General features: G+C 43.5%; 1 protein-coding gene across 1 annotated transcript in view; it reads right to left on the bottom strand.

Moving 5' to 3' along the window:
* CDKAL1 (CDK5 regulatory subunit associated protein 1 like 1) overlaps positions 1-22,382 on the bottom strand; it is a 1,139,765-nt gene that overhangs the window by 681,819 nt on the left and 435,564 nt on the right. Inside the window, exon 9 of the mRNA XM_069730862.1 lies at positions 18,815-18,918. Within this exon, the coding sequence (XP_069586963.1) occupies positions 18,815-18,918 (104 nt within the window). The remainder of the gene's footprint in view (positions 1-18,814; positions 18,919-22,382) is intronic.

Raw genomic sequence — 22,382 nt, 5'->3', positions numbered from 1 at the left:
TTTAGATTGTGAGCCCCATCGGGGACCGCGATGAAAATGTGTACAAACTGTATGGCGCTGCGGAATATGTTATAAAAAAATAAAATGTATTATTATTTTCGTCATGTTTTTTGCATTTTTTTTACTGCAGTTTTTTCAGGGTACATCTGTCTGTTGTGTATGATGGAAGTGGCATAAAAAAAACTAAGCAAAACCTGATATGTGCGTTTTTTGCTTAGTTTTTGCACTATCCATTACTTTCAATGAAAAATGCTGAAAAAATGCTTAAAACAAGTGAAATGCTGCATTTTCTCACCATGGAGACAACAAAAACTCTCACTGTCGCCCTAATCCACTCCCGTCTGGATTACTGTAACACTCTATTAATTGGTCTCCCCCTCACGCGACTTTCCCCTCTCCAGTCTATCCTTAATGCGGCAGCCAGGGTTGTCCATCTGGCTAATCGTTACTCGGACGTGTCCGCTCTTCGCCAGTCATTACACTGGCTGCCCATTCATTACAGGATACAATTCAAAGTACTTGTTCTCACCCACAAAGCTCTCCACAGTGCGGCACCCCCTTACACCTCCTCCCTCATTTCTGTCTATCGGCCTAACCGACCACTGCGCTCTGCAAACGACTTTCGACTAACCTCTGCACTAATCCGTACCTCCCACTCCCGACTCCAAGACTTCTCCCGTGCTGCGCCAATCCTCTGGAATGCTCTACCCCAAGATATTAGGACCATCCACAACTTGGATAGTTTTAGGCGCTCACTCAAAACTCATTTGTTCAGAGCGGCCTATCACGTTCCCTAATCAAACTCATTTTATGTGCATGTTCATTAATATGGGCAGACAGGTAATAGAAATGTTACACTAATGCTACCTGTATGCCTCATATTAATGGTCTTGTTGTGGAGAAATTTTATATTCTTTCCTTATGCTAATTATTTCTTCCAGGCTCTGGGGCATGCGGTGAATGGAAGAAATCCCTGCCTCCTGTCATTACAATACTACCCACTCCCAAGCAAATCAGTTATGGCTCCAGAATCCTACATCTGCACCCTGCACTCCCTCAGCTGTCCTTCAGCATTCTGGGCAGTGTCTGTGACCTCCAGTGTATGCGCCGATTATATGCTCTCCCCACTTCTTCCATGCATAGTCATGGCTAGGAACCATGGGTACATAGCAATGACTGTGCAGGGAAGAATTGGGGAAAGCACCTTATTGGCGCGCACACCCCAGGGGGGATGTCCTGAGAACACACATAGAATTGGAAACACTTCACACCTCCTAGTGCCTTTGATGGGAAGAAGCCAAATTGCAGACTGACACTGTATATTTACTCTGAGTAAAATTGCACGAATAGTGTTCAAAGAAAAATAATGTATTCATTGGTAAAATAGCCAGGATTCGGTCACAAAGCAAGAATTAGAATATTAACCTAAGAGGCTGGTCTAGACTTCTGACCCTCAGGTCAATTCTACAAATTAAGCCTTTACACATAGAAAGATGTGCACAGATTGAGGGACAGCCGAGCTGGTTTGAGCCATTCCATATTCATCCCCCATCAGGGAGCAGAAGTCAGACTACAAAGTTTAGACATTTCTGTGAGTTTTCTCCCTTTTATTTTTATAGCCGTTTTGCATATTGGTATGACACTTTCTATTTCCATATTTGTATATCCTTTTATTGCAAGCACTGTACCTTTTCCATTAAAACTTTAATAAGTTTGAACCTTGTATGCTCTAAAGAATTCATAGCCTTAGAGTGTGTGACCCTGGTGATTGGCACATAGTAGTAATATTTCCTTGACTCATCGCCCGTATGTTCGGTGAGTGATGGCAGCATGTATGAAGCGGGGGAGCGTTGTCTGTGTCGGGGTGTGATTTATGCTCCCACTGCAGCATAGAACAGGTTGAATGCTGGATTAAGTGAGAGGAGATAGATTAACCCTTGCAGGTGCAACCCCAAGTCACATGCTGAGAAGTGGGTACGTAACAATAGCATTCTGAACCTGTCCGGCACCATCACTTTGAGCCCTGCTACTGGGAGGAAATGAAGATTATTCCTCCCGGCAGAGTTCGAGTTTCAGTCACAGTGGTGGTGGTGGCGCAGGTTCACTCACCGCTATTTGTATAAAAAGCAGAGACTGATTCCGCACCCCCTGCACTGACTGACAGGCTCAGCATTAGTTCTGCCTGTTAGTAATTACCAAGGGCACAGTTATAACTGCTGCTCTCTATACACAGTGCAATGGCGGAACCTGGGCCGCTGCTGTCCCTGTGACTAAAGCCGTACGCTGTGGGGAGGAATAAAGTTAATTTCCTCCAGGCAGCGGAGATTGAGTGGATGCCGGACAGGTTCAGAAACAGCACATTGAACCCATTTCTGTAGTTTAATAGTGTTTTTGCATATGACAGGTTCCCTTAAAGCTGTACTGAATTCACAAGATGAATGAAATGTAAACTGAGCAATCTTTCTTGTTTTGGCTCTTAGCCACAGATGGTAAGGCAATGTCTTAGCAGGGCTGTGGAGTCGGAGTTAGTTTTGGTTGGAGTCGGAGTCGGTAGAAATGTACCGACTCCAGCTTTAAAAAAATGTATTAATATTTCATAATTGAACTTTCATATGAATTTTATAAATGTTACTCAAATATATATGTTCAATCAAACTATGAACAACAGTGATAAGTAGTTCTGCTGGAGATCGAGACATTTCTTACTTCTTGTGTGTCACTGTTCTCCACTGCCCTTATCTTATACTTGGTTAACCTCATGCTGCCCCAACCCCCCTACTTACAATGTATGAAACTGAAAGTGAAAATGTGTTGCAAATTCTTAGTAGTAAAGATCCTCCTCTAGACTAGATGTTCTTATAAACTGGATAACAGTGTTTATTGCATATTTACTTACAAGAGTTTAGAAAAGTTTATAAAAGTTATTTGCTATATTCTAATTGTATTCTAATAAATATAGTTTTTGCTCTAAGTGGTCTGATTACTTATATGATGGTGAGAAACTGAATAAGCACGATGATAATATTTGACAATAGTAAATTTATTGTTACGAATTGGCCATTTACGAAGGAGTCGGAGTCGGAACCTGATAAAATCCAGGAGTCAGAGTCGCAACTGTGGCTTACCGACTCCACAGCCCTGTGTCTTAGGGTACCGTCACACAGTGGCATTTTGATCGCTACGACGGTACGATCCGTGACGCTCCAGCATCGTAACAATATCGCTCCAGCGTCGTAGACTGCTGTCACACTTTGCAATGTACGACGCTGGAGCGATAATTTCATGACGTATGTGCGATGTAGAAGCCGTTGGTTACTATGCGCACATCGTATACGATATATGTTACACCATGCAATCATGCCGCCACAGCGGGACACTAGACAACGAAAGAAAGTTTCAAACGATCTGCTACGACGTACGATTCTCAGCGGGGTCCCTGATCGCAGGAGCGTGTCAGACACTGCGATATCGTAACTATATCGCTCGAACGTCACGAATCGTGCCGTCGTAGCGATCAAAATTGCACTGTGTGACGGTACCCTTAGTCTGTCTGGTAAAGCCGCAAAAAAAGTTTGATAAGCACTCCTTAGAAGAGCAGAGACCTTCTAATTAGCATTAAATTATTTTGCTTAATCAAGGTGCATGAGGTATTTCTTATATTCTGGTATAGGAGACATGCATAAAGCCATAGCACACTGGTAGCAGTCATGTGGAGGTACATGGGATCTATTCATTTTAACAACTATAATAATGGTGATTATGATGTATTGTAGATTTTTGACATTAATGACTTTCCATTGAGGCCTAAATCCTCCACTATTCAAAGGTACTACACAATAGCCATGGTATATTCAGGACAGGATACTTTGCACAGGCATTAATTGTCTTCATGACATATTAGCTCAATGTAGCTCTATGGGAGGTAGAGCTAGAGCTCATTTTCTTAGTGGTCGCTGCTCTGTCCATGTAAAGACGTACTTTAAACTTTTGATATATGTTAATTGAAGCTATTTTTGAGCTTGAGAAACACACACTTAGGCCCATGATGGCTTGCATCATCTACTGAAAAACCCTCCACCTCAGCATCTTTTCGCTGTACTCCCTCCACGAGATATTGCATGCTTTGCAGTACTTGAAAAGCCGTCTTGGGTTATAAACACAACGGCCAGCACTAATGTCCCCATTTGTCGTACCAATTACAGAGCAGACCCATGCCATCACTAAATACTCACACGGCAAGCGCTCCAGCTCAGTCAGCTCGTAAATTAAGTGTTTCTGTCCTTTTCATAAGGTTCACAGTGACTTAATTACTGAAGCTGAATGTTCCCCATGTAAAAGGTTTTATAAAATCTAAACTAGCTCCTTAACATGGCTCGCTGCTCCAAGCTACGGTAAGTGTTTGACATAATGAATTTATCTGAACATAAACAAAATCCAGATGGCTTTACATCACGTAAAAGGGATTCTAGTTTTAAAAAAAAAAACTAAAAAAAATCCCACAACTTTACTTGTCCTCTCCGGGTCCGATGATGGAGAAACTCCGAAAGTGAGCACTTCCGGCAACTGCCATCGATAACAGCTGATTGGAAGGAGAGACGGGTGTCGGACCAATCAGACACTGATGACCTATCCTAAGGATAGCTCATCAATGCTAAAGTAGTGGACAATCTCTTTATGTTGTCTTTCACAAGACAAGACAAAAGTAACATAACAACGTTTCTGCCAACAGCACTCTGAACTTCTCCACCATTAGCTCTAAGTTTATTCCCAAAACTATAAGTTATCCTCTAAACAGAAGATAGGGTATAACCTATTAATTGCTGTGGGTCCGACAGCTGTGACCCAGTGTACCAAAAAACAGGGGTTCAGAACCACTACAATAGGTGTCTGCAGAGATCAGCCTTGAACGGAGCAGACAGACTCGACCTTCATAGTCAATGGGAGTGCCACATATACCCAAGTGCAGCACTCCTATTTATGACAGTCCCATAGGCTATAGATGTTCTATGCCTTCTCACAGAACATTTCAGAGGTCCCTTCTCGAATTCACGAGGTCCCATAAAAGATAAAATTCTATTTTTCCTAGATGGGAAAAAGCCTTTAACGTGCCTTTTATCGGAGAGGGCAAAACTGTAAATATACAAATTAAACTGCTTCAAATAAATGTATCTTATGCTAAACTTTTAGCAAGACAATGCACAAGAATATAAATCTCTCCATGAGACACTCATCGTAATGCATTCATAAAATACGTGTTTTTCATGTTGTGAAAATGGGTTTTAGACCGTTGTTGCCTTAGGCATGCATGTCTTGTAAAAGAATAAACTGAACAGAAGATCATTCTAATAAAACAAAAGCTTACAAGACCAATCACTAAACATTACAGCTATTAACAATACAGCATAAATGAAAATAAGACCAGCTTACCTGCTGATAGATAAGGTGGAGATGCACGTGTTTGGCAAATTTGAAAGAAAATACAGATTATGGAAGTAAATGTGCACAAAGGAATACCTAAAGTCCTGATTGTAAATTCAGTCACATCTAAGTGTCAAAATTGTGCAAATCGACTTGACAGGGAGAGAAAAAAAAGTGAGTTTTTTCGTGTATGGAAAAGGAGGGGGTCTACACAGATGCAAGTTGGACATGCTAAGCAATTCATCATACTGCAAATGGATGAAGGGATACCAGCAAATCAAACCCAGAGTACCATATGTTCCCATTACAGGGAAAAATTTTATCTTGCATAAATTGATAAAAGCCATGCCAACTGACAGTTGTTCCTTCTGGCTTATCTACTACTTTTTTTCTTTTTTAATTTACTAAGATTGCATTACATTATCTTAGATGACAATTTTTATGCTCTAGTGTAAGCGGAATCTTGCAACCTGCAAACAAAACAAGTCCTAGAGGACCTGGAACAAATGTTTGACTATTTTACAAAAGTGACATGTTAGTGCTGTAGCATGGTAGAGACGAACAGCCTGGCTTATTGCAACCACTGAGGCAAGAGAAAAGTGCAATATAATGAGGGCCAATGATTTTGCCTAAAGATTATTACACTTTAACAAAAAAAAAAATGTTTACTGGAGACAACCCACTGACAATTTTTGATAACTCTGTAATTATTAAAATAGATACAATTCAGAAAGCAAAATACTGCAAAACAAATCATCAGACTATTACCTACAAAAAAGTAAATACTGAACATTACGTCACACATTAAGTTGCACCAATTTAATTTTCTCAATTAAATTTGTCTAAAACTAGGACCACACTGGATTGTTATAAGGATACAAATAAAATGTCTTCTCCTGAAGCACTGTATCTTTAAATATATAAGAAACTAGATGGTGGCCCGATTCTAACGCATCGGGTATTCTAGAATATGCATGTCCATGTAGTATATTGCCCAGCCACGTAGTATATTGCCCAGCCACGTAGTATATTGCCCAGTCACGTAGTATATTGCCCAGTCACGTAGTATATTGCCCAGCCACGTAGTATATTGCCCATCCACGTAGTATATTGCCCGCCACGTAGTATATTGCCCAGCCACGTAGTATATTGCCCAGCCACGTAGTATATTGCCCAGCCACGTAGTATATTGCCCAGCCATGTAGTATATTGCCCAGCCACGTAGTATATTGCCCAGCCACTTAGTATATTGCCCGCCACGTAGTATATTGCCCAGCCACGTAGTATATTGCCCAGCCACGTAGTATATTGCCCAGTCACATAGTATATTGTCTGGCCACGTAGTATATTGCCCAGCCACTTAGTATATTGCCCAGCCACTTAGTATATTGCCCAGCCACGTAGTATATTGCCCAGCCACGTAGTATATTGCCCAGCCACGTAGTATATTGCCCGCCACGTAGTATATTGCCCAGCCACGTAGTATATTGCCCAGCCACGTAGTATATTGCCCAGCCACGTAGTATATTGCCCAGCCACGTAGTATATTGCCCAGTCACATAGTATATTGCCCAGCCACGTAGTATATTGCCCAGCCACGTAGTATATTGCCCAGCCACGTAGTATATTGCCCAGCCACGTAGTATATTGCCCAGCCACGCATTATATTGCACAGCCACATAGTATATTGCACAGTGATGTAGTATACAGCAGAGCCACGTAGTATACAGCACAGACACGTAGTATACTGCCCAGTCACGTAGTATATTGGCCAGTCACATAGTATACTGCCCAGCTACGTACTATATATATTGCCCAGCCACGTATGTAACAGGTTAAAAAATAAAGAATAAACATACACTCACCCTCCGAAGGCCCTTTGCAGTCCTGGCGCTTGTGTGCGGTGCACGCGGCAGCTTCCGGTCCCAGGGTTGGTATGAGCGCAGGACCTGTAATGACGTTGCGGTCACATGACCGTGACATCATAGAAGGTCCTTCTCGCATAACATCTTTGGAACCGGAACCTCCGGTAACGCTGGCAATAACCCTGTATGAGGGCTGACTGGATGACTGGAGGGGAGTATAGAGTGGGCACTGACTGCGGGGAGGAAAGAGCGGTCATATTGCCGCGGCACTGTGGCCGTCGGTGATTGGTCGTGGCAATGGTCGTGGGCGTTTTGCCACGACCAATCAGCGACTTGGATTCCATGACAGACAGAGGCCACGACCAATGAATATCCGTGACAGAAAGACAAAGACAGACAGACAGACAGAAAGACAGACGGAAGTGACCCTTAGACAATTATATAGTAGATATGCTTCCTCTAGAAGCACATACAGTTAGGTCCAGGAATATTTGGAGAGTGATCGGATTTCCGTGATTTGGGCTCTACATGCCACTAATTTTTATTTCATAAAATAGAAATGAGATGCAATTAAATTGGAGACTTTCAGGTTTAATTAAAGAGATGGAACAAACGTATCCTGTGAAACATTTAGGAATAGCAACCATTTTAAAGCAAACAAAGCAGGGAACCCTGACCACACTGACGCAAAGACGGGGACAACATACAAACTTCTTGTAGATGTTGTCCTTGGTGGGAATTCAACCCAGGACCCAAGGCTGCAGAGAAAACCACTGAGCCATTGTGCTGGCCAAATTACCTTTACCATACATAAAAAGTTTTTAATCATTATCTAGCTGTAATGTGAAGCGCTGTCCAATTAAGCTTGCTGCATTTGGTTGAATCTGAGAAGAAAATATAGCCCAGTGCACTTTAACCCCTTAGCGACCGCCGATACGCCTTTTAACGGCGGCCGCTAAGGGTACTTAAACCACAGCGCCGTTAATTAACAGCGTTGTGGAAAAAGTGAATAGCGCCCCCCAGAGTCGGATTTTCTCCGGGGTCTCGGCTGCCGAGGGTAGCCGAGACCCCAGAGAACATGATTCGGGCCGCATTTGCAATCGCCGGTAATTAACCGTTTACCGGCGATTGCAAAAAAAAAAAAACACGATCTCTTTTTAAGTTCTCTGTCCTCCGATGTGATCGCACATCGGAGGACAGAGAAAAGGGGTCCCAGGTAGCCCCCCAATACTTACCTGTCTCCCCCGATGCTCCTCGTGTCTCCCGCGAGAATCTTTGGGGTCTCGGCTGCTGGGGGTAGCCGAGACCCCAAAGAGCATGATCGGGGTCGGTTTTACCGACCCCTGTTTTGCGATCGCCGGTAATTAACTGTTTACCGGCGACCGCAAAAAAAAAAAAAAGTAGAGTGTAATTCTCTGTCCTCTGATGTGATAGCACATCAGAGGACAGAGAAATAGGGGGATTCGGGGACCCTACAATACTCACCTGTGTCCCTGGATCCTCTTGCTGCTCCTCCTGGCCGCCGGCAGAAGAAAATGGCGGGCGCATGCGCAGTGCGCCCGCCATCTGTCTCCATCTGCCGGCCGGCAGGAGAACAGCAGTTGGGGCTAAAAGTAGGGTTAGGGTTAGGGGTAGGTTAGGGGTAGAGTTAGGGGTAGGGTTAGGGCTAGTGTTAGGGGTAGGGTTAGGGCTAGGGGTAGGGTTAGGGGTAGGGCTAGGGTTAGGGTTAGGGGTAGGGCTAGGGTTAGGGGTAGGGTTAGGGCTTGGGGTAGGGTTAGGGGTAGGGTTAGGGCTAGGGTTGGGGCTAAATTAAGGGTTAGGGTTGGGGCTAAATTTAGGGTTAGGGTTGGGGCTAAATTTAGGGTTAGGCTTCTTTCACACTTACGTCGGTACGGGGCCATCGCAATGCGTCGGCCCGACATACCGACGCACATTGTGAAAATTGTGCACAACGTGGGCAGCAGCTGTAGTTTTTCAACGCATCCGCTGCCCAATCTATGTCCTGGGCAGGAAGGGGCGGAGTTACGGCCACGCATGTGCGGTCAGAAATGGCGGATGCGACGTACAAAAAAAAGTTTCATTGAACGTTTTTTTGTGCCGACGGTCCGCCAAAACACAACTGATCCAGTGCACGACGGACGCGACGTGTGGCCATCCGTCACGATCCGTCGGCAATACAAGTCTATGGGCAAAAAACGCATCCTGCGGGCACATTTGCAGGATCCGTTTCTTGTCCAAAACGACGGATTGCGACGGAATGCCAAACGACGCAAGTGTGAAAGTAGCCTTAGGGCTAGGGTTAGGGTTGGGGCTAAAGTTAGGGCTAGGGTTGGGGCTAAAGTTAGGGTTAGAGTTTGGATTAGGGTTAGGGTTTGGATTAGGGTTGGTATTAGGGTTAGGGTTGGCATTAGGGTTACGCTTGGGATTAGGGTTAGGTTTGGGATTAGGGTTGAGATTAGGATTAGGGGTGTGTTGGATTTAGGGTTTTGATTAGGGTTATGGTTAGGGTTGATATTAGGGTTGTTTTGGGGTAAGGGTTGTGATTATGGTTAGGGTTAGTGATTAGGATTATGGATCAGGTTGGGATTAGGGTTAGGGGTGTGTTGGGGTTAGGGTTGGAGCTAGAATTGGGGGGTTTCCACTGTTTAGGTACATCAGGGGGTCTCCAAACACGACAGCCAATTTTGCGCTCAAAAAGTCAAATGGTGCTCCCTCCCTTCTGAGCTCTGCCGTGCGCCCAAACAGTGGGTTACCCCCACATATGGGGCATCAGCGTACTCGGGATAAATTGGACAACAACTTCTGGGGTCCAATTTCTCTTGTTACCCTTGTGAAAATAAAAACTTGGGGGCTACAAAATCCTTTTTGTGGAAAAATATATATATTTTTTTTTATGACTCTGCATTATAAACTTCTGTGAAGCACTTGGGCATTCAAAGTTCTCACCACACATCTATATACGTTCCTTGGGGGGTCTAGTTTCCAAAACGGGGTCACTTGTGGAGGGTTTCTACTGGTTAGGTACATCAGGGGCTCTGCAAACGCAACATAATACCCGCAGACCATTCTATCAAAGTCTGCATTCCAAAACGGCGCTCCTTCCTTCTGAGCTCTGCCGTGCGCCCAAACAGTGGTTTACCCCCACATATGGGGTACCAGCATACTCAGGACAAATTGGACAACAACTTTTGGGGTCCAATTTCTCTTGTTACCCTTGTGAAAATAAAAACTTGGGGGCTACAATATCTTTTTTTGTGGAAAAAAAATATTTTTTATTTTCACGACTCTGCATTATAAACTTCTGTGAAGCACTTGGGCATTCAAGGTTCTCACCACACATCTAGATAAGTTCCATGAGGGGTCTAGTTTCCAAAATGGGGTCACTTGTGGGGGATTTCTACTGTTTAGGCACATCAGGGGCTCTCCAAACGCGACATGGCGTCCGATCTCAATTCCAGCCAATTCTACATTGAAAAAGTAAAACGGCACTCTTTCTCTTCCAAGCTCTGCGGTGCGCCCAAACAGTGGTTTACCCCTACATATTGGGTATCGACGTATTCAGGAGAAATTGCACAACAACTTTAGTGGTCTAATTTCTCCTGTTACCCTTGTGAAAATAAAAATTTGTGGGCAAAAAGATCATTTTTGTAGAAAAAATGCAATTTTTTTTTTTCACGGCTCTACGTTATAAACTTCTGTGAAGCACATGGGGGTTCAAAGTGCTCGCCACACATCTAGATAAGTTCCTTAAGGGGTCTAGTTTCCAAAATGGTGTCACTTGTGGGGGGTTTCCACTGTTTAGGCACATCAGGGGCTCTCCAAACGTGACATGGCGTCCGATCTCAATTCCAGCCAATTCTGCATTGAAAAAGTCAAACGGCGCTCCTTCACTTCTAAGTTCTGCGGTGCGCCCAAAAAGTGGTTTACCCCCACATATGGGGTATTGGCGTATTCAGGAGAAATTGCATAACAAAATTTATGGTTACATTTCTGTTTTTACACTTGTGAAAATAAAAAAAATGGTTCTGAATTAAGATGTTTGCAAAAAAAAGTTAAATGTTCATTTTTTCCTTCCACATTGTTTCAGTTCCTGTGAAGCACGTAAAGGGTTAATAAACTTCTTGAATGTGGTTTTGAGAACCTTGAGGGGTGTAGTTTTTAGAATGGTGTCACACTTCATTATTTTCTATCATATAGACCCCTCAAAATGACTTCAAATGTGATGTGGTCCCTAAAAAAAATGGTGTTGTAAAAATGAGAAATTGCTGGTCAACTTTTAACCCTTATAACTCCCTAACAAAAAAAAATTTTGTTTCCAAAATTGTGCTGATGTAAAGTAGACATGTGGGAAATGTTATTTATTAACTATTTTTCGTGACATATCTCTCTGATTTAAGGGCATAAAAATACAAAGTTTGAAAATTGCAAAATTTTAAAAATTTTCGCCATATTTACGTTTTTTTCATAAATAATCGCAAGTAATATCGAAGATATGTTACCACTAAGACGAAGTACAATATGTCACGAAAAAACAATCTCAGAATCAGCGGGATCCGTTGAAGCGTTCCAGAGTTATAACCTCATAAAGTGACAGTGGTCAGAATTGCAAAAATTGGCCTGGTCATTAAGTACCAAATTGGCTCTGTCACTAAGGGGTTAAAACTCATCCAGCTGCTTCTCTCTTCAGTCACATCATCAATAAACACTAGTGACCCAGCGCCACTGAAAGCCATGCATGCCCAAGCCATCACACTGCCTCCACCATGTTTTACAGAGGATCATGAGCTGTTCCAAGCCTTCTCCATAGTTTCTTCTTCCGACCATTCTGGAACAGGTTGATCTTTGTTTCGTCTGTCCAAAGAATACTTTTCTAGAACTGGGCTGGCTTCTTTAGAGGTTTTTTGGTAAAGCCTAAAATGGCCTTTCTATTTTTAAGGCTGATTAATGGTTTGCACCTTGTGCTGAACCCTCTGTATTTGCTCTCAAGAAGTATTCTCTTTATGGTAGATTTAAATGCTGAAACACCTGTAAGGAGGTGGCGGGTTAATTTGGTTAAGATGATTTTGATGCGCCAACTGTTGTACGTCTTGCACAATGCCCCTATCTGGTTCCCTAGAACATGGTTTCGTACTATTGACTCTATATTTAGGGATCTTGTGTGGGGGAAAAAGCAGCCGAGCATCAGACTTGAGATATTGCAGAGGCTCAAGGATTGAAGGGGCCTGGAGCTTCCGAACCCTTGGATTTATTACTTAGCTGCTCAGGGCCAACAGATGAGGGGGTGGAGGGATGTGTCTGGGGCTGGTTCAATACAAAGGGAGGTCCAGGTGATGGCAAGGGATCCCTTGGTTCAGGGGTTGTAGGCAGGAAGTTTCAGGAAAATGGGTTTGGTGTATCCTACTTTAGCGCTGATACATAAAGTCTGGGAGGCAATTAAAAAGATTAGGGGTTTGGAGCACTTGACAAATTTTTTCCCAATATGGTAAAACAAGACTCTACCGGAATTTGTTAAAATGGGAGAATTTAAAAATTGGATGAGACTGGGAATACAGTACATGGTTCAGGTGCAGGACGTGCAGGGGCTGGTGCCCTTTGGAAAGTTGCAGGAGGGTTATGGGCTACCGGAGGTCTGCAGATTTCAATATGGGCAGTTTCGGCATGCTTATGTTACGCAGAGCAAGATGATGAATAGGGAGATTCACAAGGATATATTGATTGATTATGTCTGTGCAGAGGGAGGAACAAAAAGGGTAGTGTCGGGCATTTATAAGGATCTAATGCATACTTATATAAATAATTATCCTATTAGAGCACAGGGGAAATGGGAGGAGGAATTGGGTAGGATAGAGGAAGATAAATGGGAAGTGATTATGGAATATATACCCCAATTATCGCTGAGTGAACCAAGCAGACTCTCGAACATATATGTACTCCATAGAGTATAAAGGACTCCTGAACGGCTCTATAGAGCGGGTCTTAGACAGACTTCTGAGTGTCCTCGGTGCCGGGTGGAGTGGGCTGAAATTCTCCATATGTTATAGAAGTGTCCAAGTTTGAACTCATATTGGACAGCGGTGCTTAATGCCATTGGGGGAGCGTATGGTTGTAGGATTGAGAGGGATCCTGTGGTGTGTATACTGGGATATGTGGAGGAGGTCTGGGTAAATAATAAATATAATGTGGCAATAGCTAGATTATTATATACTGCGAGGAAACTAATCGCCAGATACTGGATAAATGAAGATCCACCGACGTTGAGGGAATATTTCAGACAGTCTGACTCTATTGTGAATAAGGAAAAAACCATTTATGTTAAGAGAAAAGGCATAAGAACATTTGAGACACTATGGACACATTGGGTGCAGACAAGATGACCCTGAACTTAGGTTATACCATGCATTATTCGCTGCTTTTGTATGTAATGGGGGGAGGGTGAGGGGAAGGGAGGAAGGGAATTTCTAAAACTAATGACCATTATTAATGTTGTTCTCATTGCGATTTTTGTTTTATTGCTTTGCACCTTGAATTTGTTTAAATAAAAATGTATCTGATTTAAAAAAAAAAAAAAAAAAAGGGAGGTGGCGGGGAACTTCACATGCCTCCTCTCCCCTAGACACCGCTCACACGATTACCTGCGGCGCGGCACCTCATTGTTATTAATGTGTAGGGTAATGTTTATGTACTGTGATGTCTTGTATCTGCCATGCACTGTGTATATGTTTAGATTAGGAATAGAGGTTAGCATAGAGTAATAGCGTGGTTAGAATAGAAGGGGGCACATTAGAAATAGAGACTAGGATAGATAATGGTATTAGTTTAGTCACAGGCAGTACGGAGTTAAGTAGATGGGAGGGGCACATAGAGTAGCACAGAGCAGGGAGACGTAAGGTACCGTCACATTAAGCGACGCTGCAGCGATATAGACAACGATGCCGATCGCTGCAGCGTCGCTGTTTCGTCGTTGTGTGGTCGCTGGAGAGCTGTCACACAGACAGCTCTCCAGCGACCAACAATGCCGAAGTCCCCTGGTAACCAGGGTAAACAGTAACCCGATGTTTACCCTGGTTACCATTGTAAATGTAAAAAAAAAAAAAAACATTACATACTTACATTCCGGTGTCTGTCGCGTCCCCCGCCTTCAGCTTCCCTGCACTGTGCAAGCGCCGGCCGTAAAGCAGAGCAGTGACGTCACCGCTGTGCTCTGCTTTACGGCCGGCCGGCGCTGACACAGAGCAGGGAAGCTGACGGCGAGGGTCGTGACAGACACCGGAATGTAAGTATGTAGTGTTTTTTTTTTTACATTTACAATGGTAACCAGGGTAAATAGCGGGTTACTAAGCGCGGCCCTGCGCTTAGTAACCCGATGTTTACCCTTGTTACAAGTGAAGACTTCGCTGAATCGGCGTCACACACGCCGATTCAGCGATGTCAGCGGGTGATCCAGCGACGAAATAAAGTTCTGGCCTTCTAGCTCCGACCAGCGATCTCACAGCAGGATCCTGATCGCTGCTGCGTGTCAAACAACGAGATCGCTATCCAGGACGCTGCAACGTCACGGATCGCTAACATTATCGTTCTAAAGTCACTCATGTGAAGGTACCTATAGGAAAGGCATTTCCCATTTAGAATCAGAGGCCCGGGCAGTCAGCCCAAGGGCAGCACGCAAACAGTGAGATAGTTACAGGTGGTGGGGATAAAGCAGCGGACGGCGGTAAGGGACCCCAGGCTGGAGAATAGTGCAGTCGGACACCAACTCAACAGGATCATCCCCAGGAAGGACAAGGGGCTGACAGGGAGCTGGTGATGCTGAAGGTACAGATTGGACATGAACTGTCCAAAGATGCTGCCCGAATGGCAGAGGAAAGGAAAGTGCAGACAGGACAGAGTCTGGCCAGAGGTACCGCCGTGAACGCGGAGAGTAAAGAGAGAGAAATGACAGATATACTAGAGTCTGCCCAGAAGGCAGGGAAAGGACAGGGAACATTGCCCTGTGTGAACTGTGCTGCCAATGTGAAGAATGCCTTTCTGTTTAGTAAACTTCAACTGTTAGAAAAGAACTGTGATTTTGTGGTGTTTCATGGAACCTGGGAGCCAGAAGCTGGAGTAAAGCTACGTTCACATTTGCGGTGCGTCGGGCGCAACCGCGGTGACGCATGCGCCATGCGCCCCTATATTTAACATGGGGGGCGCATGGACATGCGTTTTGTTGCATTTTGTGACGCATGCGTTTTTTGGGCGCAAGCGTCAGGGCGCAGAGGACGCACCTTGTTGCATTTTTTCGCGCTATAAAAATGAACGCATGCGTCACCAAATGCAGCGTTTTGCTGCGTTTTTGCATGCTTGTGCGTTGCGTCACACAACAACGCAAATGTGAACGTAGCCTAACAGAGACTGAGGGAATTTCTGTGAGCAACAGCCAGGGCCGTAGTCATGGCCCTCACAAATGTCTGATTTAGCGTGCCCTGGCCACCCGCATCACATACATAGAGTCTCACTTGCCTTGCTTTCAGAGGCCTCCCTTAGATGCAGAGACACTTCTTTACATAAAGAGACGGAGTACAATTCCAACTTTAAACGTAGAATTGTACTTGTTTCCAATCGCAGCACACCCACATCATTTAGGCTTAGTGCACATTTGCGTTTGGCAGCCTTCAGTAGGGCTGCATTCTTTTTCCCTTCATATCCGCACAGCTGCGCATGCATCCTGCGTATCTACCTTTTACACTGGGTACGCAGGGACATGCATTTGTCTGCGGATGAGTCTGCGTGCGTCGTTTTGACATGCCCGCCAACCGCACGGGAATGGAACATGTTGTGTTCGGCGGCACATCAAAACGATGCATGCGGATGTATCCGCAGACAAACGCATGTCCCTGCATACCCAATGTTAAAGATAGGTACGCAAGACACATGCGCAGCTGTGTGGATATGAAGGGAAAAAGTACGCAGCCCTACGCAAGGCTGCCGAACGCAAATGTGCACTTAGCCTTACAGCATCAACACAGAGTTCGGCACAGTTCACATCCTTTACTTTGCCTGTGCTCCTCCCTATGCCCTTCAGTTGGTACCCTGGTCGTACTGTCTCGACCAGTACCGCAGCGTCCTCCCTGTTCAGTTTCACCATGTTCAGGAAGTCCCCTGTCCGTTTCGCACAGACATAAGGGCATCTGCCCAAGAAGAAAGCTGCCACTTTTTGGAGCGACCTGCATATCTATTCTGCTGTGGATTCTCTTGTGGCCTTCACCTGTAAATTCTGGCCACCATAGACTCTGGATGGCTGGGCTCCTAGCTTCACAACGTTGCGTGGTCACTATGTTGTCCCAGGGCTTTAATTCCCGTCCGGACTGTTTGGGCTCCCTGGCCTTACTGGTCACAATCAGGAAATGTCCTTAGCTTACTCACAGTAACCCCTCCTATCTTGTGTGTACTAAGGTACCCCATCTAGTGTCTTAACTGAGGTACTGCACCTTTCCGATCAATAATGTGCTAATAGCAGCACTAGATATGGCATATTAAATACAACAATACACGGTTTAATGACATTACAAGACAGCAATATACATACAGTTAACTAGGACATGTTTGGGGCACAAGACCCGTTTCATGACTCCCTTACATTTCAGCAACAGAAGAGAGAACTCTACTGTACCCATCGCTCCATGTGCAAGGTGTCGGGGTGCTCACTGACAGACTTAGTAGACTCGCCCACGACTACCAGTTCGTGCCACCTTGTTACACACCTACTTCATGGAGAGTGTTTTTCATTCGGGTGCATGGTGCGAAGCAGATTTTCTACACCATGGAAAGGATCATCCACCACTCTTGTCTTCTGTGGAAGTCAAGACCTTTTTGAGTTCACAAGCTCGCCAGTACACTCTTTTTTTGAGAATGTATCAAACTGTTCATTTGGCCACTCCTAACATTTCTGCCATCTCTCTGATGAATTTCTTTTTTTCAACCCAACAATGGTATGTTTCACTTCCAATGAGAGCTCCTTCGACCACATATTGTGGGTTCACAGCAACAGCTTCTAAAGGCAACACCTGGAAACAGCTCCAGACCCTTTCACCAGATTAACGGATGATGGATTAATCAGAGAATAGCCCATGCAGACCATTAAAGAGCTTTTGAGATAATTGTCCATTTTCATTTGGTCCCTTGAAAACTAGGCAGATACATATTTAACAGCTTTTATTCCTAAAACCTTAGTCCAATTAGGATGTGACCATCAAATTAAAGCAGAGAGTCTACATTGTAAGCCTATATTAATTATTTATCTGTATCATGTTACATGCAATCCCTTAAAATAAATCTTTTTATTTCCAATTACTTAAACACACCAACCCCAGTGTAGCAAATACTCAGAAAAAATGGATGAATAAGATACAAAAATATATGTAAAATCAGACCAGGAATAACTCCATATAGCTAAATAACATCATCTTAAGAATATATTGACAGCTTATAAATATCTACAAAGTCCCTTACTAATGTCCTATACTGATTCTACCTAATCGCAGAGGTTGGCACCCTAAAAAGGTATGAGAAGCGGGTGCCCCTACTCGTTGGCGGCTGTCTCTGTTATAGACAGGAAAAGACCGAAGAAAATTAAGAGATGAAAACACAATATCCAAATGTGATGGACTTTGTCTAAGGTGAGTGCATGGTAAGGTGTCTGGAAAGCAGAACATCTGTCATAAAATGTTTCACACTGGCAACTCCTCTTTCATTTAAAATAAGCTCTGGAGGCATATTCTCATGCAGATCAGTGTATAGCTGTATAGCTTACTATCACGGGTTTAACGCGACAGAGAGGAGCCAGAAGACCACAGACTCAGATTTCTCCTTCTCCTGCACTGATTAGAAGCACTTCACCTTCATATTAAACTTTGTAAATTTCCTTTAGAAGTGCAGGGGTTAATCTGCTCAGTTGTGAGATCTTGGAAGCTTTCCAAGGCTCTCAGCTGTGCATTGTTAGCCAATCTCAAATTCTGTATAAACTGGGTCCTGGTTAGCATTCATTGTCCGAGCAGACATATGCTGCATAGCTGGAGGTTGTTCTTAGAGAGGGGGTTTGGTGGATTTATCTGTGACTGTTGCTAGGTTTTGAGTGTGTGATAATTCTCTTTCTTCTCCTACTTTGGTTCAAGCCCAACATCCACTCCCTGGTGACTACCTCTGTTTGTGTGTGTATATTTGTATGATTGGTATTTTCCTTTATCCCTGTTCATATTACCTTGTTAGTCTAGTTGGTGTATTACAGTACACTACTATGCCCCTCTTCCATGTGTGGGGGAAGGGTACAGATTGAGGGCGGATTCAAGAGCTATCGCAAGGTATGTGGCCCCAGCGTCTTCAACATCAGAAGTAATCCGGGGAACAGGGCAAGCTTTGGCACCCTAGTGTTAGGGACAGGGAAGGAGCACATGGTCCTTGTGACACCCGACAACACACACACTTACAGTATCCAATATCAGATGTCAGGCCATATTCATTATGATATATTATAAACAGTAGTTTTGACCTCTTACCTTGGAACGACTGCTTTGCTCGATCAACCAACTCTTCTATCGAGTAACTGGCGAGTTCACCTCTTGCATGTTTAGTCTTGCAATACGTGCATGCATTTAGGCAGCTGTAAACATAATCAAAACAAATTATAAAACAATTACAATCAGCAAAAAACTTTGAAGAACACATGCATAAAATTACTGAGCTACAACCCCCTACCATACTCTCTGTGTATAATGAATATATTCATATTTTCCCCCCATCCATCCATCAGTGTGCAGAAGTAGAAGGCAATCTTTATTGACAGGACTGGTATTCTGGTCTGCTGTACATTACTTTTATTCCTTATAACCGTATCCAGTATAGAAGATAATGCTGAAGCTGTGTATAACACTGAGGAGGAGCACAAAGGGTTTGGGTGGACTTACAAAGGGTGTCCTAACTACAGACTTGCATTCCATAGCAAGGAATGATGGAAAATGTAGTTAGAAGGGGCAGAGGATTCTGAAGAGGAAGTGATGGCTGTGACAGCAGAGCTGATGTTAGGACACAAGAAATGAATCAGAAAGACATAAAACAACATGAGGATAGCAGAAAAAGTATTTAGGGATCTTCAGATAAATTATTCTTAAAGTGTAACCGATGTTTTTTATGTTTATTTCTTAAGTCAGTAGTACATGTGAAAACAAGAAACTTTGTAATAAAAGACATGCTTCTTTCTTTGCCAAGATTGATCATTAATTTTCAAAATTCTCAATTTACGGGTAAAATCTGTATTCAGTGAAGACGTATTGTTACATTACTGGGATAGGAGATGGTAGTTGCTGCTGATAAGATTCTATGTATAAGGGAAAAATGAGGATGGAGGAGCCAGAGCCTCCCACCGATCTACATAGAATCTTTTTTTTTTTTTTTTAACTCGAGTAATTTTTTTTAATATCAGCACAATTTACATATTATATTCTTGTTTTCAATACAAACTTTCCCCCCTAACCAATTCTCATCATTCCCAACTTTTCCCGCCTAAGAAGACAGCCCACCTCTTCCAATATCGCCACCATCAATAATACTGAATGAATATCATCCCATGTAAGACCGCAGACCTCTTATTCTGTCCTTACCAAGTCAGGCCCTAGACTCCCATCCCACGTATCTACCTCATTCCATTTCTAGCCACGAAGACCACAGTTTATCAAACATTTCTATTTTCAATCTTTTCTTTATAGATCCCTTTTTCCAATGTCAGACCCTGCTTCACATATTGGAGAAATTCTCTTCTTGTAGGTGGTTCAACCTTAATCCAATTTCGCGCTATTACATTTCGGGCCATATACAACAATCTGGCAATTGCCATCTTCAGGGTGTTATCCACTCCAATCTCATCCACACATCCCAGCAAACATACCAACGGATCCCTTGGCACCTTGCATCTATACGCTCCTTCCATGCGACTCAAAACCACCAACCAAAAAGTAGCCAGTCTCGGACACGTCCACATCATATGAAATATATCCGCATTTGCAGACTTACACCTTGGACAATCAGAGTCAGCACGCAGGCCTGCTTTACAGTCATGGCCAAAAGTATTGACACCCCTGCAATTCTGTCAGATAATACTCAGTTTCTTTCTGAAAATGATTGCAAACACAAATTATTTGGTATTATTATCTGTATTTAATTTGTCTTAAATGAAAAAACACAAAAGAGAATGAAGCAAAAAGCAAAGCATTGATCATCTTACACAAAACTCCAAAAATGGGCCAGACAAAAGTATTGGCACCCTCAGCCTAATACTTGGTTGCACAACCTTTAGCCAAAATAACTGCGACCAACCGCTTCCGGTAACCATCAATGAGTTTCTTACAATGCTCTGCTGGAATTTTAGACCATTCTTCTTTGGCAAACTGCTCCAGGTCCCTGATCATTTGAAGGCTGCCTTCTCCAAACTGCCATTTTTAGATCTCTCCACGGGTGTTCTATGGGATTCAGGTCTGGACTCATTGCTGGCCACCTTAGAAGTCTCCAGTGCTTTCTCTCAAACCATTTTCTAGTGCTTTTTGAAGTGTGTTTTGGGTCATTGTCCTGCTGGAAGACCCATGACCTCTGAGGGAGATCCAGCTTTCTCACACTGGGCCCTACATTATGCTGCAAAATTTGTTGGTAGTCTTCAGACTTCATAATGCCATGCACACGGTCAAGCAGTCCAGTGGCAGCAAAGCAACCCCAAAACATCAGGGAACCTCCGCCATGTTTGACGGTAGGGACCGTGTTCTTTTCTTTGAATGCCTCTTTTTTTGCTCCTGTAAACTCTATGTTGATGCCTTTGCCCAAAAATCTCTACTTTTGTCTCATCTGACCAGAGAACATTCTTCCAAAACGTTTTAGGCTTTTTGAGGTAAGTTTTGGCAAACTCCAGCCTGGCTTTTTTATGTCTCGGGGAAAGAAGTGGGGTCTTCCTGGGTCTCCTACCATACAGTCCCTTTTCATTCAGACGCCGACGGATAGTACGGGTTGACACTATTGTACCCTCGGACTGCAGGGCAGCTTGAACTTGTTTGGATGTTAGTTGAGGTTCTTTATCCAACATCCGCACAATCTTGCGTTGAAATCTCTTGTCAATTTTTCTTTTCCGCCCACATCTAGGGAGGTTAGCCACAGTGCCATGGGCTTTAATTGAGTCAACTTTATTCCATGTCAACTGGCTGCAAGTGTGATTTAGTTATTGCCAACACCTGTTAGGTGCCACAGGTAAGTTACAGGTGCTGTTAATTACACAAATTAGAGAAGCATCACATGATTTTTTGAACAGTGCCAATACTTTGTCCACCCCTTTTTATGTTTGGTGTGGAATTGTATCCAATTTGGCTTTAGGACAATTCTTTTTGTTTTGTGTTTTTTCATTTAAGACAAATTAAATGAAGATAATAATACCAAATTTGTGTTTGCAATCATTTTCAGGAAGAAAATGAGTATTATCTGACAGAATTGCAGGGGTGTCAATACTTTTGGCCATGACTGTATATAATACTTCCGGAGATTTGTAGACCATGTGCACTATATAGAGCTGCGACAGCCTATATGGCTCGCTCAGTGACAGTCATGGAACCCACTCCAGCACAGACTCCCAAATTTCATTTTCCAATGGGCCCAGATCCCACTCCCATTTAGCTTTCGCATTTATCAGAAATCCCAAAAGTTATGTATGCAGTAAATCTTTATAAAGAGTGGCGATAACCCCCCTAGTAGTACCTTCCCCGCACACATATTCCAACACTATATCCCTTTGGATTCTAATGCCTCCATCCCTATTCTGAGCTCCAAATGCGTGTCTCTTCCGCAGATACTGATATTCCCCCGAAGACCCAAGATCAAAATCCGCCTGCAGTTGGGAAAAGGATTTCAGCTCCCGCTGCTCAAGTATTTGATACACATATTGAATCCCCTTGTCCTGCCACTCTGGTAATACCCCTAATGCCACAAACTCAGGTAGGTTATTATGCCATAGTGGGGAGAACCTGGTTAGTCCAGTGATGCCACGATTTTGTTTCAATCTACCCCACAGCTTACCTATCAAAAATATAGTTGGAT

The sequence above is a fragment of the Ranitomeya imitator genome, chromosome 6 (genome assembly GCF_032444005.1).
Source record: "Ranitomeya imitator isolate aRanImi1 chromosome 6, aRanImi1.pri, whole genome shotgun sequence".
Taxonomy (NCBI): domain Eukaryota; kingdom Metazoa; phylum Chordata; class Amphibia; order Anura; family Dendrobatidae; genus Ranitomeya; species Ranitomeya imitator.
Note: the sequence above shows the minus strand (reverse complement) of the source record. Positions and strands in the feature narration are given on the sequence as shown.